This window comes from Vicugna pacos, chromosome 8, assembly GCF_048564905.1.
Source record: "Vicugna pacos chromosome 8, VicPac4, whole genome shotgun sequence".
NCBI classification, from domain to species: domain Eukaryota; kingdom Metazoa; phylum Chordata; class Mammalia; order Artiodactyla; family Camelidae; genus Vicugna; species Vicugna pacos.
This window is the reverse complement of record NC_132994.1, coordinates 40,942,821-40,959,849: the sequence shown is the minus strand read 5'-3', so window position 1 is coordinate 40,959,849 and position 17,029 is coordinate 40,942,821. Positions and strand designations below refer to the sequence as shown.

General features: G+C 39.0%; 1 protein-coding gene across 3 annotated transcripts in view; it reads right to left on the bottom strand.

The window, feature by feature from the left end:
* Positions 1-17,029, bottom strand: part of SLC35F1 (solute carrier family 35 member F1) — a 359,888-nt gene that overhangs the window by 71,267 nt on the left and 271,592 nt on the right. For all 3 annotated transcript variants that reach the window (XM_072965785.1, XM_072965784.1, XM_072965786.1), the window contains one exon: positions 1,312-1,439. In XM_072965785.1, coding sequence (XP_072821886.1) covers positions 1,312-1,439 — 128 coding nt within the window. The remainder of the gene's footprint in view (positions 1-1,311; positions 1,440-17,029) is intronic.

The window sequence follows — 17,029 nt, the reverse complement described above, 5'->3', positions numbered from 1 at the left end:
ACTGGGATTTAGCGGGTAGGGACCAGAAATCTTAAGTGACTTACAAGGTCGGAAATGGACTTACATCATGAAAATTTTTCCTACCTAAAATGCCAGGAGTTCCCCTGCTGAGAAACATTTGTCTAAACAAGTCAGAGAAATCTCATCCTGTATTGGTCCAGAAAGTCCAAATCTAAGTCAATTATCAGATAGCATTCCCCTCCCAACAGTGTGGGCCAACCAAATAGAACTATGGACTTCTATTCAATGGTTGTAGGCAAGCATCCTTTCTGTCTCTCATTGGGTATGCAGGAAGAAGCATGGAGCCCCATCTAAATCTGATTTAGATAGCTTCCCATTCAATCTATATAATCTGAATTTTCTCAAGTGGTTTGTTTACTTGTTTGTTTCTTCATTTTTTTTTGTTCTTCCCAGTGTAATCAGTTATTGTTTAAGAGACATTGGAAAGCTTTTTATTTTGTTTCTTCATTTTTTGTTATTGTTGTTTCTAAGCAAATTATTGGAGTGGCAGTAATGTTGAGGTATCGAATCTAAGTAAAATCCGATAAGTGAACAATGTTCTGTATCCATCCTGGAGCTCTGTAATGATTATAAAATTCCTAATATTGCCATAAAAAGAAAAGTAAGGGTGAAACAGAATAGCCAAGACTATTACTATGGCTTGATGAGAAATATAAGTGGTGTTTGGTGAAAATCGTGAAAACTTAGGTTAAATTTGCAATTGTGTGTGTGTGTGTGTGTGTGTGTGTGTGTGTGTGTGTACAATGGCATAGAAGAAAAAGAGAGGGAGGGAGGAAAGATGTAGTGGCTATCTTTATGCCTAACACATTTTAGAAACTTAAATCTTGTCCTTTTAGGAAAAATTTTGTCCCTTCAAGTTTCAAAATCTACACATTAAGGAAAGCTAATAGAAAAGATTCTTAAGCACTTTGATTACTTAATCAAAGTCCATTAACATATTCTAAAACATTGTAAGTTGTGCTTAAAATAGATTTACTTTTATGCTTATTACTGATTCTCCTACTGACATAAGACTAGTAAGCAGTAGTTTTAGTTACAAATTATTTTCCCACATTGTCAACGGGTCTTCAGGTATATACTTGGAACAAAGAAGAAAGAGATGTCCAATTATACTTGAATTAAGAAAAATTAAAAGGGCATAGAAATAAAGTTCAAGTTCATTTTTACACAGCTGATTTCCCTCTCGCTGCAAAAGTTACAGGCCTGTATTCAGATTCCCAAGTGACTAACTGAAAGTAAACCGCACGGGGAAAATGAGGAAGATGAGACGGACAGGAGTGTATCCGGTACCTGGATACTGGTCAGAGTGGTGTACTGGTAAGCCTTGACCACCAGGTAATTTGCTTCCAAGTCTATGAGGCCCAGGATCATATACTTCCACCATCTTCGTCGTAAAATCGCCAGGAGGTTTTCTTCTCCTGTGTTAACCAAGTTAAGAAGAAATGAATTAAGTTCTGAACACATGAGAAACTGTATATTAAAAGGACTCTAAAATATTATAGTACTCCATTTTTTACTGTTCCTTATCAAATTAATTGAACAAATGAATCAATACGTCAAAGAATGATACGTTTTCACTCAGGTTAATAGTCTTCCTGGTAGGTATTGGTGCTTCAGATTAGTTCCTATGGTAGAGTAAGACTGGACAGGTTTTTAGTCCATAATGCGACACATTTTCTCAGGAACATTTGAAGACAAAAATTACATTAAGTAAAAAGAAAAGGAAAGGTGCACTAGGAAGGCTGCATAAACACCTGAGATCGAAATTGCCCTCAACTTTAGGATTGCGGTAAAACAGACAAAAATGAAAGGAGGGTAATCAAATGGACAAAAAAGCTTATTCTCAGCAGCATGTCTGCAGGAAGGCTCTGGGTGCCATCCTGAGGGCTGGCTCAGCTCTGAGGGAACATCAGGTGGTGTTCGGGTGGTGGGCAGGGAGAGGAGGCTGGGGCCACCCTGAGATGGAGAACAGTGCTGGAGGCCGTGGTCGTCATGCTGCCAACAACCGAATCTTCACCACCTCGCCTCTTAAGCTGGTAGCATCAGAACAGACTTTGAATCGCTTAGTTTTTCATCCTTATTATCAAGCCTGAAGTATATCTTTCCTCAAAGTGGGGCAATATGATTATTAATAATAACAGTTCTCTGGGGCCAGCCTGTGAGGTATTCTTAGAGGATGTGGGATATGCAGAAACCCTGAGTGAACAGTAACTCTCGATACCAAAGAAACAATCCAAACATTTGGCCCGAAGTATGCTTTCTCTTGCTTTTCTATGTGTTGATTTATCCACATGAACTATTCTTCCCCCAGCCTTCATATGATCAATCAGCACAGACACCACCACCAGGAAGCCTTCCTTGATCTCTCACTTTGATCTTCCTATACTCAGTTGGGTTTCCCTCCTAAGTGCTCCTTTAACACACTTTCTTATGCCACATGTATAGTACTTAACTCCCTGTTTCCTTGATTCTATTACTCGTTAGATTATTACCAGTTTGGAGACAGTGGCACTGTATTGGTCATCACTTTATCTCTAGTATCCAACAGTGCATGGTGAGCAGTCAATAACAAAGAATCTATGAACACATTTCATGCTTAGTAACCTCAGCATGTTAACATTGCAATTGAAATATTTAAAATATATCTACTCTAAACATTCATGCTCCAGATAATAAAAATTGTTTTCTAGTTGGAATGTAGATAACATCTGACATAAATTAATTTGGTGATCATTTTAAACATAATACTCTGTACATAGGACACAAAAAGGTCAATGGCATATTTAATTGCAAAGCTGCAATTCTAAAGTCACAAGTCATTGTCCCAGTTAATTCACACAACGAATAGAGAATTGCCAAACTCAGAGTACACCAGTTACATCTCAATATGTGATGCTGAAAATCTGGGTCACAGTGCTGTTTATTTCCCCAGTCAATAACATAGTCAAAGTTATATAGATTCAAAGGAATGATTTGGATGGGGAGGATAAAATGGGAGTTCAGGATTTGTAGATACTAACTACTATATATAAAGTAAACAACAAGGTCCTACTCTACAGCACAAGGAACTATATTCAATACCTATAGTGAAAAAAATGTGAAAATGAGTATGTATATAACTGAATCACTAAGCTGTACCCCAGAAATTAACATAACATTGTAAATTGACAGTACTTCAATTTAAAAAAACACACAAATGAACAGTTGCTGTTCTGGTGAAGAAGTCTGCAAGCAAAACACAGAAAACACATGCCTCCACATTGTTTCACTTTAAGCACCTGAAAACGTGCAACATGCTTGCTTAGCACAGTTATGCAGGCAGGCAAGAAAGCGCTTTTTTATTTTTGGCTGAGCAAAAAATGCAGCCCCTAAGAGAACTGCTTAGGGATTTATCTACATGACTCTCATTAACACTGAGGTACAACAGGTCATTAAAATTCTTTCCAGAATAATGAAAATATATTCTTTAGAGCCCTTGTGCCAAAGTGCTCTCATGAAACAGGGCCATCCACAAAAACACCAGCACAATTGGTGATACGTTAATGTTTTGAAGACAAAAAAATTTTTTAATTAACTAGGAGGAGTAATAAAATCCATGGGTGGAAACATTAGAATTTGGCATTTAAGTAGATTCTCTTATTATTTTATTATCAGTATGTTCAAATATAAATAAAAAGAATACAGAATGATGTAACAAGGTCACCTCCAACCTGATTTAATAAATGTTAAAATTTTGCCATGTTTGTTTCAAAATTTTTTTTGAGAAAGAAAATGTTACAGATGAAATTAAAGCCCCCTTTCTGCTCCTGCCAGATTCCAATTCCTTCCCTCCTTCCTCAGATCACCATCTTGATATTGTGTATCCTTCATGGTCATGTGTTTGTTATACATTTTCTATATATGGGTGTATTTAAACCTTAAATGAAAGTTTATTGTATATACTGTACATGTCATTCTTTATGCTTAACACTGTTCTAGAAATGTATCGCTATCATGTAGAGAATAAATGTAATCTATTTTAAATGATACGTAATCACATTTTATGAACATGCCACAATTTATCCGGTCGGCCCCTGTAGACATCTAAGTTGTTTCCAATTTTTATTAGGAACAGCGCAGCAAAGAACTTCCTTGCACATGTGTATCTCTATATTTGGAATAGAGTTTAATTTTGTTTTCATTCTCTTTTTAAAGGTCTGTGGAGTATGCAAGTATTCACAAATGTGTAAAACATTATTCAAATTATGTTTCTAATTTAAAGTAACATAGCATTCCAGTAACGATAATTATGGCAATAATTGAGAAGAGAGAGGGAAAATATTGACACTCTTGTTCATGAGATTCCAATCTCATTTTACTAAGCGTCAACAGAAGATCAATCAAATGTTTTTAATTTTTGTAACAAAGACTTATACTATGTATTAAGCTGTGTCTTTGTGTTTTATAAAGAATAATTTACTTAATCCTTCTAATAACCCTTTATGGTAGGTATTTCTATTAACTCTATTTACGGATGACAAGCCCAGGTCCTAAAGGAGTTCAGTAACTTGCCCAAAAGTTCGCACAGATAAACCAGGATTTGAACTCATAACAATCTGGCAGTAGGCTTCATACTCGTTAGTCCTGCACTATTTTGCCGCACTAATTTGTAATTGCAGTCCTCAGGAGTCATTCAGTCTCTTCAAAGGAGCTTTCATGACCTGCTCGTCCAAACTTACCTTCAGGGTACCCCACTGCCAACTCCACAGGGCGCTAGTTGCATGAAGCCAACATGCATGGAGCTTCCTGGAGTTGCCAGTACCCAGCTGCACAGCTGTGTGTCCACTCCTGAGTCAGTTCAAGGATGGGCATGTGTCCCTTGACCATCATTCAAAAATTTGATGTCTCCCTACCTGATCTAAGTGCAGGACAGAGCTTCCCTTATGAAATGTAAAGTAAGGCTTTCAAGCAAATTTATGGCTTAAAAAAGCCTAATTATAAGAATTACTGTTACATGCTGCACTAACTTGTTGAAGCCCGGAGCATACTAACAATGATCCCACACTGGGTGGGGCGCGCGTGGTGGTGGTGAGTAAGTGCTGAACGAAGGAAGAAGAAACTCCTATTCAGAGAATGAAACATGGTCTACATTCATGGCAGCAACTGGACCACAGAGGAGCCTTGATTCATAGGACTCTTGTTCACCCCCAGTGGTGGTCTGACTAGAAAATAAAAGGACTGCGTGGTGAATTCAGCCGAGGGAACAAGAAGCTGCATTATTCTTGGGACTGCATTTTCTTTAAGGGCTCTCGAGGGTGGTGTGATCCTTCATGGTGCTTTTATGTGCAAGAACAGAACTCAGCACACATTGCACAGAGGGTCTGCAGCAAGAATGGAGCCCCCACACAGGGGGCGAGACCCATGCTTGAAGGGACACCTCCTTGCTCACAACCTGAAGCCATGATGCCATCTCCCTTTCCCAGAACTCCAAGGGAAGAGGTGAAATAGTCAATGGTGAATTTGAAAAAAGGAATGACTGAGATGGAAGCTTTTACTTATTCATCTTTAAAAGCTGAAATTTAGTATTAGGATGCAGAATTCAAAACAATTCTCTTTCATCAGAAAAGTGAACAAAATAAATGTGCTAATAAGGAAATGGAAATGGTTCATAAAAAGGACTGCAACCAATTGCATTTCATAATGTGAATCTAAGGGTAAGGATGAAATACAAAAATGACAAGGAATGAAGATTAAATTTTTTGTATTGTTTCATTCATTTTTACTATTAGAATGAGACAGTGAGATTAGGAGGAGCATAAAAGGCAGTCCTTTACCGTGCTGACTTAGCAGCAAACAGACCTGAGTGTGGCCACTGATGTACATTAGCGGTGCTGAATAACTTGGTTAATGGCTCTGAACCTCGATTCCTCTTACTATAAAATGGGAACGTATTTCATAGGGTATTAAATATTAAAGGTAGTTTAGGTGTGGCGTTTAAGCTAATATCTAATTCCAGGTATGTGCACAAGACATGATAGCAATTGGTGGGGTCCTGGAATCCTTGACCCCTTGACCAGCCAGCCACCCAGCACATACTTTCTCACCGTGTGTGATGGGCACTGCCTGGAGGAAGCCCAGGAAGATGAACTCTCTTAACTCCTCACTAGGTTTGGCCACACATCCTCTGTCTCTTACTGTTGTGATTGAGATGGATCACATCGCAGCCAGCATGTGATGTTCATCCAGACTAGCGGCAGTCTGAGGGCTGCATCCTTGATGCTCTGGATGTCACCACTTGATCTGGGAGTGGAGGCCATGTGAACACACCCTTTCCCCCTGGGGCTTGAACTAGAACTGGCTTTGTCCCCTGGGACTCTCCTGGGCCTTTCCAAGGTGGGGGCTTCTGAGGAGGTGTGTCCAAGATTCCTCTTACCATACAGGCTGCACATGACAGGGCAAGACATAAAAGAGGAAACTTCGCAGGAGATTTCAAAGAAAGCCAGGGGAAAGACACTGCCTCATTCCCATTTTACACCCCTGTCCCTCAAGCTCCCACTTATTCTGTAAGTGCCGAAGTGTTAGTCCCTTTTGAAGTTTTCCCAGATTCTCTGCTTTCCTTCAGCACTTGCTTCCCTATTTTACATAGCTTAGCATAGGGATTTAGATAAATTAGTTACTCAGTGTAAGATATTATTATCAAAGTGAGATAGCTGAATAACACCTTTAAACTCTGCTCAGTCATCTGGCTGTTTTCTAGAAGTGCCTCAAAAGGGTTTGGAAAAATATCTAAAAGCAACTAAAAATGAATCATAATCACATAAGGTTCTGGGAGCTGTTGCTTTAAGATGACTATGAGAGAGAAAAACACATATGTGTAGAAATGACTGCGTACAGGCCTCTTAACAGCAAGTTTATTTCCTTTCTTTCAAAGTTACATCTTTGGCACTGATAATTAAAATAAAATATTCCAACTCTAATTACAAACTCAATTTATTGCCTCTTTTGACACAAAACATTTATGCATTATAACATGAAAATGAAAGTCTCAACTTCACAACATGCATATTTCAGTGTATTTTACCATTTTTAACATGAAACAAATCACTTAAATCTCAGAAATCTTCTCTTTCTAAATGTTTTTAAGCAGTCATCTTTTATAAATGATTTTACACTCTACACTCCTCAAAAATATGCACAGTTCCTGTGGCTGTGATGTATCTTAGGAGAGAAAATTCAATTGCTAACATCTTCTTCTTCATATTAAAATAAAAATTGATAGTAATTTTGCCCAAATTTTATCATGCAGGCAATTACCACAAATAGGTAGATGAACAAAGAATTTTTTCTAAAAGTTCAGGATGTCTAAAATCCATATATGAAAAACTACATACCGACTATTAAACTCTGTTGACCAAAATCTATGTGTTACAGGTTGCTCTACCTCTTACTGAAAACAGTGCATGAGATCTGAACAACTCCACTCCCCTACACAGATCCCATCCAGAATGTGAAAACTAGGTATGTAGTTAGAGCATCTTCTTGGAAAGAACACGCTATAAAAGAATATACTTGCTTGCGTAGCTAAACTCTGTCACTATTGAGCACTGGAGGAGGAACTTGATGATCTTAAAGATGTTAGATTGTCGCATGATCAAACACAAATCATACTATTGTCCCATATTTCTAGCTGAAGTAGACATCCAACAACCAACATTTAACCCTTAAAATCAAGCACATCTTCTGACTCCAAACTCCTGTTTTGTTTATGCCTTTTGTTGAGCAACCAACCCTTGGGGACCATTTTAACTTTGTTGGCTCTTTCGCAGTTATCTGTATGTGCAAGTTCTTGCACTGGAAAGTCTCACCAAGAGTTCTTCCCTTTTGATTTAGATAGTGAGCTGCCCAGGCAGGGCCTTTCCTTTCCAGCTCCAGGAGGAAGACTTCTCATAGAAGACAATGAGAATGGTGCCCAGTGGAGCTGCGCATATGGCAGCCACACCTTCCCCTTGGCAGGGTAACATGGGGAGGGCACTGGAGCCATCCAGTAGCGGGCTCCTAACACTGGCTCTTCCATGCACTGGGTGTATGATGCTGCTGTGCAACTTAGTCTCTCTCAACCTCAATTATCCTCACCTATACATTGAAATTCCTAGGTGGACCTGCCTCCCTGAGTGTTGGTGAGGATTAAATGAGATATTTATAAAACCCTTGATATGGTGCCTTGCAAGTAGCTCTTATTATTATCTTAATTTTTATCATGGCTGGTCTTTCCTCTTACCAAACTCTCTGCATAATGGAGCTGTGTACTAAAGGATTTAATCTTGCCCTCAAAGAGGTCCACAATTTGCCCGGGGGTAACACTATCATTTAGGGTCAGAGCTGGCCATGTCAGAAAGACCGACAGTGTGATTTAGGGTGAGGGCTTTGGGTCATGTCGGGAGACTGGTGACTGAGATCAATCATGCCTACGTAAGGAGCGCCAATAAAAATCCGGAACACAGAGGTTCTAACGAGTTTCTCTGACTGACAATATTTTGTTCATATTGTCACCCACTGATGCTGGAAAAGTAGCATGTCTTGTCTCCACTGGGAGGGGACAATGGAAGCTCTGGACTTGGTACTTCTCCAGAACTCTGCCCTATGCATTTCTTCACTTTAATCCATAATCTTTTCTTGTAATAATTGTAACCATGAATGTAAAATAGCTTTCAGTGAATTCTGTGATCTTCAGCAAATCACTGAACCTGACAATGGTTTGGGAGATTCTCCTCCATCCTTGAACTTGCAGTTGGTGTCAGGAGAAGGGTGGTTTTGTTTCTTTCTTTCTCATTTGGCTTAAACTCTCACAGTTGGTATGAGATAGGGAAGGATTGGGGTTGTGCCCCTAAACCTTGGCAGTAGATTTTCTTCAAACACAACTAAATTTGCCCTTCTCTTGCTAAAGAATTTGAGTACATTTCCTGAGTGCATCTCAGGAAAACCAGACCCCAGTACCCTCCAGGACTAAATTCAAATGAAAAGAAACAACCAGACTCCCTTCCAAGTGATTTTAAATAATGTATGTGATTACTTGTGGTCTTGAAAGAGTATAAAAATTGTGCCTTAAATCTAAATTTTCCATCATTACAAAGTTATCACTTAAAATAGGAAATACTGTTCACTAGTTCAAAATGGTTAATGATAGGTTGACTGTGTATGGGGGTGGATGCTTTGATTTGAAATTATGCAAAGCAGTCATAATGAAACTATATACTCATATAAATCTGTTTTTCTGGGGCGAGACTGCTGAGAGGAAAATGTATTTGTCCTTTTTAATGACAAGACTATTTTGATTTTCTTCATCCCATTTTGTGAAAAGTGACCCGATTTGCCTTTTGAGGGTTTCCTGTAATTGGCTCTGAGGCCTCCCGACATGAGCAGATGAATCTGTCAGTTTTGTGAATTCTGTTTTGAACAAATAGCTATGTAGTAGCTAATGACAGACGATGTAAAGGGAGAAGGCCAGAGCAGGCCTGCCTCTGGACTCCTGCCACTTGCTGGGCATACTCACAAGATAACATGACAGAAGGTGCCAGCCTGAGCTCTTGAGGGCTGACCTGGAGCTCTGACAGGAGAGCGCCTGTCATGGTGGACACGTAGGCTAGACCCAACATGGGAAATTAGCAAGACGAGTGTCAATGGGCCAGAAGCTGGTTAGGCAGAAAGCTGGCTGGTCTGTTTTTCCTGTCCACCCTCCCATCTCCCAACCCAAAAGTCAAGCACAGACCTACCAAGGCCACTTCTGTTACCTGACAGTTACTTTTCATTGAACACCATTTGTCAGGACAAGGCCAGGACAGGACTCTATATTCATTCTCTCATTTAACTACTACCCTATACTCTAGGTTAAAAGCGTGGGGTCACAGGGATTATGTTAAAGTCCTGACTCGGCCACTTAACCCACCATGTCTCCTTGGGAAAGTTTATTCATTTACAAAGTGGCATGAACACTACTTACTTGAACATGTTACTATAATGATTAAATGAGAAAATGCACGGAAAGTCTCTGACTTTCAGTAAATGCTTCATAAATGATAGCCTTGTTCTTAACAGCCTTATGGAGAAACTATTTTTCAGATCATGAAATCAGGTTTAGAAGTTTAAGTAATTTGTCCAAGGTCTGTCCTGAATTTTTATTGCAAAGTATTCACTATTCTAAGAACAATGGGTTTTGTTTACATACGTTTAATAAAACAAATCAGGGATTTTTTTTAATTTATATAATCTTTCTGAAATTAAGCTCAGTAGAAACAAGGCAGCATTTTCTGGGCAATGCAATAATAGTATGCAGTGTGTACTTTTAGAATACATACACACACTCATATATTCTGTAATATATTTCCATCTGAAAATATTGAAGAATACATTTATGGAATTAAAAAGTTTCCACTCTACTAATCTAGTGGTAATGAACACCACAGCATCCAGATTATCATCTTAAAAATATCATCTTAAAATTTTCCACCAAAAGAAACAGTAATCTTAGAGAAATGGATGATTGCAGATCTGGGTCAGGAAATGTAATGCAAGTCAAACCTGGAACAGTTTGTCAGACAAAAGAGCAAGAAAGTAATAAAAAAAAAAAAACTACTGGGGTTGTGTCAAAATGATTCAGAGGCCAACGGAAGTGTCTTTTGTATAAAGATAACAATTGACATGGATTGAAATGCATCAGAGATGTTTAACTCCATGAGTTCATACAGAAGCTAAAAGCAAAAACAGTAACAACATCACAACCAAACAAATTAAAAACACCAAACTGGTCACTACTGGAAGATACTAGTAAACCAACTCATTATTTTGAAAATTGGTAAATAAGGGAAAAGAATCCAGCTTCTCCTCCTGGGACTCTTATATGAACTATACCATCAGGTAACTAAATAGTAGATGGGGGGGATTCGGCTTTATGGTAATACTCTAGCCAGTAAAGCAGAAATGAGAGAATTAGAACAGCATCATTCTGTACTGTCTAGTGAATTAATGGCTATAAACCTCGAAGATCAAGCTACTAGCTTTACAAAGAAAGAGACAACCAAGCACTATATTTTATGTGCTTCCTGACGGAAAAACAAAAAGGTACCAAATCTGATAAAAAATCTCAACACTTAACTGTATCAATTTAAGAAAGGTCAGAGAAGTATGTATTGAAATACTCTAGAAAGATTCAGTCAGCAAAATCCAGACTGAGGGATATACTATAGCCCAGTTTGGTCTGTCAAATGGCAGCAGCAGCAGCAGCAGAACTGACAGTTTATCAGAAAAGCAGAATCTCAGGCCGACCCCAGACTCCTGATTCAGAATCGGCATTTGATCAAGTGCCCAGGCCGCTGGTATGCATTACAGTCTGAGAAGCGGTGATTTCATGGGCCATGTGATAAGTTCTTCAACAAATACATTGCAGTAAAAATAAAAGAAGCAAGAGAAATCTGGAGGTTAAAAGAACTTAAGAAAAATGTCAATCACTTGCAATATGCAGACCTTGTTTGCATCCTGACTCAAATAAACTGTAAGCAATATATATCCATGAGACTGCTGGAAATTTGACCACTGACAGGATATTTGGAATTACTGTTCATTCTAAATGTGATCATGGTATCATGGTTGTGTTATTTTTAAGCTTTTATCTTTTAGAAATACATATTGAAATACTTAGGGATGAACTGATACAATGTCTGAGATTTAATGGAAAATAATACAGGAATAGGGAAGTGGTAGGGTAGGGATTAAGGATAAAATAAGCCCGTGAGTGGAAATTTGTTGAAGCTGATACATTGGCTCATAGGTGTTCATTATCATATTCTGTCTACCTTCCTGTATGTTTGAAATGTTTCATAGTAAGAAAGTTACAAAAAGAAGAGGTTCCATTATGAAGAGACAGTTCAGCTAGTGGAGTAGCACTGTCTGGAACACCTGATTATCACTAGTGTCTATGTGTCTGTAGCCCTCTTAAAGCATTTTACTGGTACAGTCACATCCCCCTTACAGAGTCCTTGAGTTGCAGGTGGCATTATCCTCCTTAGCAGCCAGAGAATGCAGAAGTTTGAATTCTATTTCTTCCATGTCCTCATTTCAGTCTTGGAGGTCAGGGGGAGCACTGAGAGGTTTCGACAAGCGCTTAATAGCTAAGAACATCTCTTGTTCATTTCCCTGTATTCTGTGTTTGTGGAGGTGCCTTGCCTTTGTCCTAATGGCCAAGATGTTCCCTGCCCTTGTTACTTCCTTTACAGACAGAGCTTGTCTATGTTTGGATCCCAAAAGCCCTCTTAGGAAATCTTTTGTTGGTGCAACGTAGCATCTGTACCAACTACTGAAGCTTCATAAAGCTGCTGATGGGAAAATTGCTCCTCTCAGAGTCGGCTGTGCCGTGTTCAGTTAGCTAGATACTATTAAGGTAGAGCCGGCTGAGCACAGTAACATCTGACACTATTATAAGAGATGGCATGATTTGAATTGTGACTAACAAGAACCAGGGGAGGAAGAGACAGTAAAAAATAATCTAATGTCCATCCAAGCTAAGCACATTGGAGCCACAGATATTGGTCAGGTATCGCAGGTCACAGCGCAGGGAGGTTCCAGAGTTTGTCACCAGCCTTAACCACAGACACAAGCCTACTACAATAAGTCATTCAACAAGGCTAAAATATTTGGGAAGCAAGAAGCAAGCAAAACATTGCATGATTCAGTTGTTGATAAGATTATATAAATGTCTACTTCTTGATGAAATCAGATTTTTGCCATTTTTCTCCGGCTTTGTCTAGTCTGGTTCTTAAATCTTGAGTGCACATTAGAATCACTCAAGGAGCTGATTTCTGGGCTCTTGGAGTACCCACCCCCTACATCCACCAAATCCAGTCTATTTTTTAGATCTGACTTCAGATCTAAACAGAGGGATCATTTGTGAAGGTTATAGCTGAAGTATGAAGGGTGCCTGAAGGTTGGGGATATTCACCTTGCTGAGAAAGAAGCTGCTAACACACTAAGCCCTGAGTGGGAAACCTGACCATGAACAGGTATAGTGTCAAAGAATGCTTCTTCCCACTGGTCCTCTGGGTGCACCATGCCAGTAAGTACACGTCCTCCATTCTCCTTGCCTTATCATTTTCCTGAACAGCCTCTGTAACTCTCTTTTCCTCCTTGATAACAGAAACTTAGACTCATCAATAGTCTGATATAATTGAACCCAAATCCCAAGACTAGTCTTCTGCTTCAGGATTAAAAACTGGGCCACCTGTCCAGTCTGCGGACCTGCCGTCCATACCCTGCCATCTGTCTTACAAGCTCCATCCAGGGCAGGAAAAACTGGGCTTTTCTCTTTCTCAATGCTGCCCCAAGCATGAAGCTGGCCTTAGCAAGTAAACAGATAAATAAATAATGCTTCAAGAAAGCAACAGAAAGAAAAATTTCCAGGAGAGGAAATTATTAAACTGACCTTGCAGTATCCTACCTGAGTTTAAATTAAGGCACATCGTGATGCCACTGTTGTATTTTTGAACCTGAGGTCAGAAGAGGAAAAAGCAGAAGGGTACAGTTTCAGCAAGAATTAATCCCAGTGTTGAGTTAGGATGAGGTGCTGATTTTTTCCAATGATTGTTACTTTTTCTGTGTGTGATAAAATATACATAACATAAAACTTACCATTTTAAATTTTTAAGTGTAAAGTTCAGTGGTATTAAGTACATTCACATTATTGTGCAACCATCACCACTGTCCACCTCCAGAACTTTTTCATCATCCTGTTCTGAAACTCTGCACCCATTAAACAATAATCTCCCATTCCCTTCTTCCCCAGCCACTGGTAATCATTATTCTATTTCCTGTCTCTGTGAATTTGACTACTCTAGGAACCTCATATAAGTAGAATCATACATGATTTGTTCTTTTGTGCGTAGCTCATTTCATTTAGCATAAGGTTTTCAAGGTTCATCCAGGTTATAGCATGCATCTGAATTTTATTCCTTTTTAAGGCTATGAGTAATTATGTGAGTATTAGTTCATTGATTGATACTCATTCATTGTTTGTCACTGAGTAATAATATGAGTAATATTTCTTTATATGTATATTTCACACTTTGTCCATTCATCTGTCAGAGTACACTTGGGTTGTTTCCACCTTTTGGCTATTGTGAATAATGTTGCCAAGAACATTGGTTACAAGTGTACGTTCAAGTCCCTGTTTTCAGTTCTTTCGGCTTATATATGCAGAAGTGGAATTGAGGTAACGCTCTTCTATAAACCCTGGGACTCATTTGTAAAGTTATGTAATGAATGAAGTCACTACAGGGAACTTTTGTTCTGATTGTTTTTTGGTTCCTCTTTGTAGCCATCCACATTGGCTCTTCCAGATCACTGGATCCTCAGGCAAGTGGGATGATCACTCACTTTTAATCACTTGGAATCTAACTCAGTTTAAGAGCAGTCTATGCGAATGAGGATAGTATGGGAGTGGGACTTACACATTATTATGTTCAAGTTTTGTGGGAAACCTGGGTAGCTGCTATTTTGGGATTAAACTGAAGTTTATATATAAAACCATTTAACTCTTTGTAAAATGTGGAACATTCATAGTCTCATGAACCCCTAAAATCATGACTGTGATAAAGTGCTACTCTGTGTTAGTATTTTAAGCTCCCCAAATGAAGACAATAAGGAAATAATTCCTATGCAGTAAGTATGTCATTGACAGTTAATGAATAATCTTCATCAATTCTTATGATATGGACTTTCTTGTAAATAAGTTACTATATAAGCCTCTGGCACAAATGATTTCAAACATTTTCTGACTCTCTGTTCTGTTTCTTTAGCAATTTTGGGGGGTTCTTAACTTGTTTGCCTCCAATACGACTTTTTAGGAGTAAGAATGGTAAATAAGCATTCTAAAGGCTATGGGGATTGAAAATAAAAACCATGCATACCAAAAATCCAAAATCTTTAGGATTCTTGAAATAAAGAGTGTTCATACTCCTATAGAAAAAAAACTATGATATGAAATATACTTTAAAGTCTGCCATCATCTATCAAATAAATTTCACTTTTAAGTGACAACCAAATTCCTTTGATAGGTGAGTGATGAATCAAGTTCTTGTTTCTAATTCAGAACAGACCATATTCACACTGCTAAGATAATCAAGCTTTGCTTCTGCCCATAATAGTTGTATAATATACCCACAGCCCCTTCCACTAACAGTCATCAAATGCAAGCTAGAAAGTTGGAAAAATCTCTACTAAGATAAACAGGCCATTCTGCATTAAAAAATATTAGCTGTATCACACAAAAATTTCATAGGCAGATAAATGAAGATATCTCATCCCTCCCAGTCTATCACATCATTTCTGCCATTTCCATCAGCCTGGTTCCTATTCTGACAAGAATTCACACTAAAATACTCATGAGTTCCTCTACCCTCCTGGCCCACCATTGCCTTGGTATCTTGGTTGCCTAGCAACAAGAGCATCTTATCTACGCAGGCAAATAACCTTTAATACATATTAGTTGAAAGCACTTGTTGGTCTTTCTTCTATTTCCTAAAAACTTTCAAAGATACCCTTCTCTCACCTGCATTTTAAATTGCATCTTTTAAATTTTTTTGGACACATAAGACAGCAAGGGAAAATTCACTGTACAGTTTTCTGATCTCTTCTGTTTCATCTACCTCAATACCTTGCAGTCTGGCCAAATATAGAAATCCCCAAGGAACAGAGCACATCTGAATGCCAGCACACACTGTGGTCTACAGCTTCTTCCCCAGTTTTGCAGTGACTCTTACGTCCAAGTCCACTTTGCTTGAGTCAAGGATCCCAGTGACCAGACCCTGGAGGAAGGCTAGGGCCTGACAACAGGAAAAATAGTATAACCAAGCTCCCTGGGGAAAGATCTTTGGACACACTGTGTTCTTCAAAATACTGAGGCCATACCTTTCATTTATCAGTTTTAAGAAAAGTGAGAGAGAAGGAGCAAAAGTTAAAGAGCAAAAGTCACATATTTCATAAAAAGGATTAAGTGTGTTGTTGGTTTTCTGTTTGTGCCTCCCTTTCCCCTTTATAGTTCTGTCTCCTTCCCTCGCTCTCTCTCTCACACAAACACACACACACACAGGCAGCCTGCCATTTTTGTATGTCTTTGCAATTGCTTAGAATTTTTCCACGTTGAAGCTGGTTGCTCAGGGAAAGGCGAACATAGACTGTGTGCAAAAGCACATGGGAAGCCATTGTATCAGTTGAGGAAATTAATCCAGAACCACCCTTTAAGGGCAGTGTCCTTGTGAGTTCCGGGCTTCCGCGTTTACCCTGAGAGTTAGTCAGCAGTATACACTGTGGATTCAAATTCCTTTCAGTGCCCTAGAGGATCCAAGCACATACGATACATTCAATATTCAATCAAGACCTCGGTCAGTTAACACACGTTAACTGAACTTTTACTTAAGGTCCTGACCCTGCTGGGTGGTCTGCCTTACCAGTACCCTTCAAACTCCTCTAGTCTCAACTAGAGCCCATTTCAATTCCCTTTGCTTTCACTGATGATTTTGACCTTTCCAATTAGCTCTGTGGAAAACACAGACTGTATTTTGGATTTTGCCCCTTCTTCTCAAACTCATTCGCCATCCCTTTCTAGTCAGAGCAGAGGCAGATTCTTCAACTTCTGATAGACAGCTTTCAGCTTACCATTCTTAACCTTCCTTTCCCCGTTGTTGGCATCTGTAGTAATTTACATGTTCCACCCATTGTCCCTTGTAGAAGGAAAACCAAGATAGAGTTGGTACTGCTCTCTAAAATGGAGCTGGGAGGCCACAGAGGATGCGTGGCTCAGAGTATGCACGTCTGAGCCTGGATGGAATCTGACCTTTTGGCCACTTACTGTCCTAATGAAGGCATCCAGAACATCCGCCAGAAACTCAAGATCCTTATCCTAAAAGATTATGGCTGCCATGACTTATATACAAATATTTCCTTCCTTGTGTCAGAGTCCAGCCTCATAGCTTTTGCCTTTGTAAGC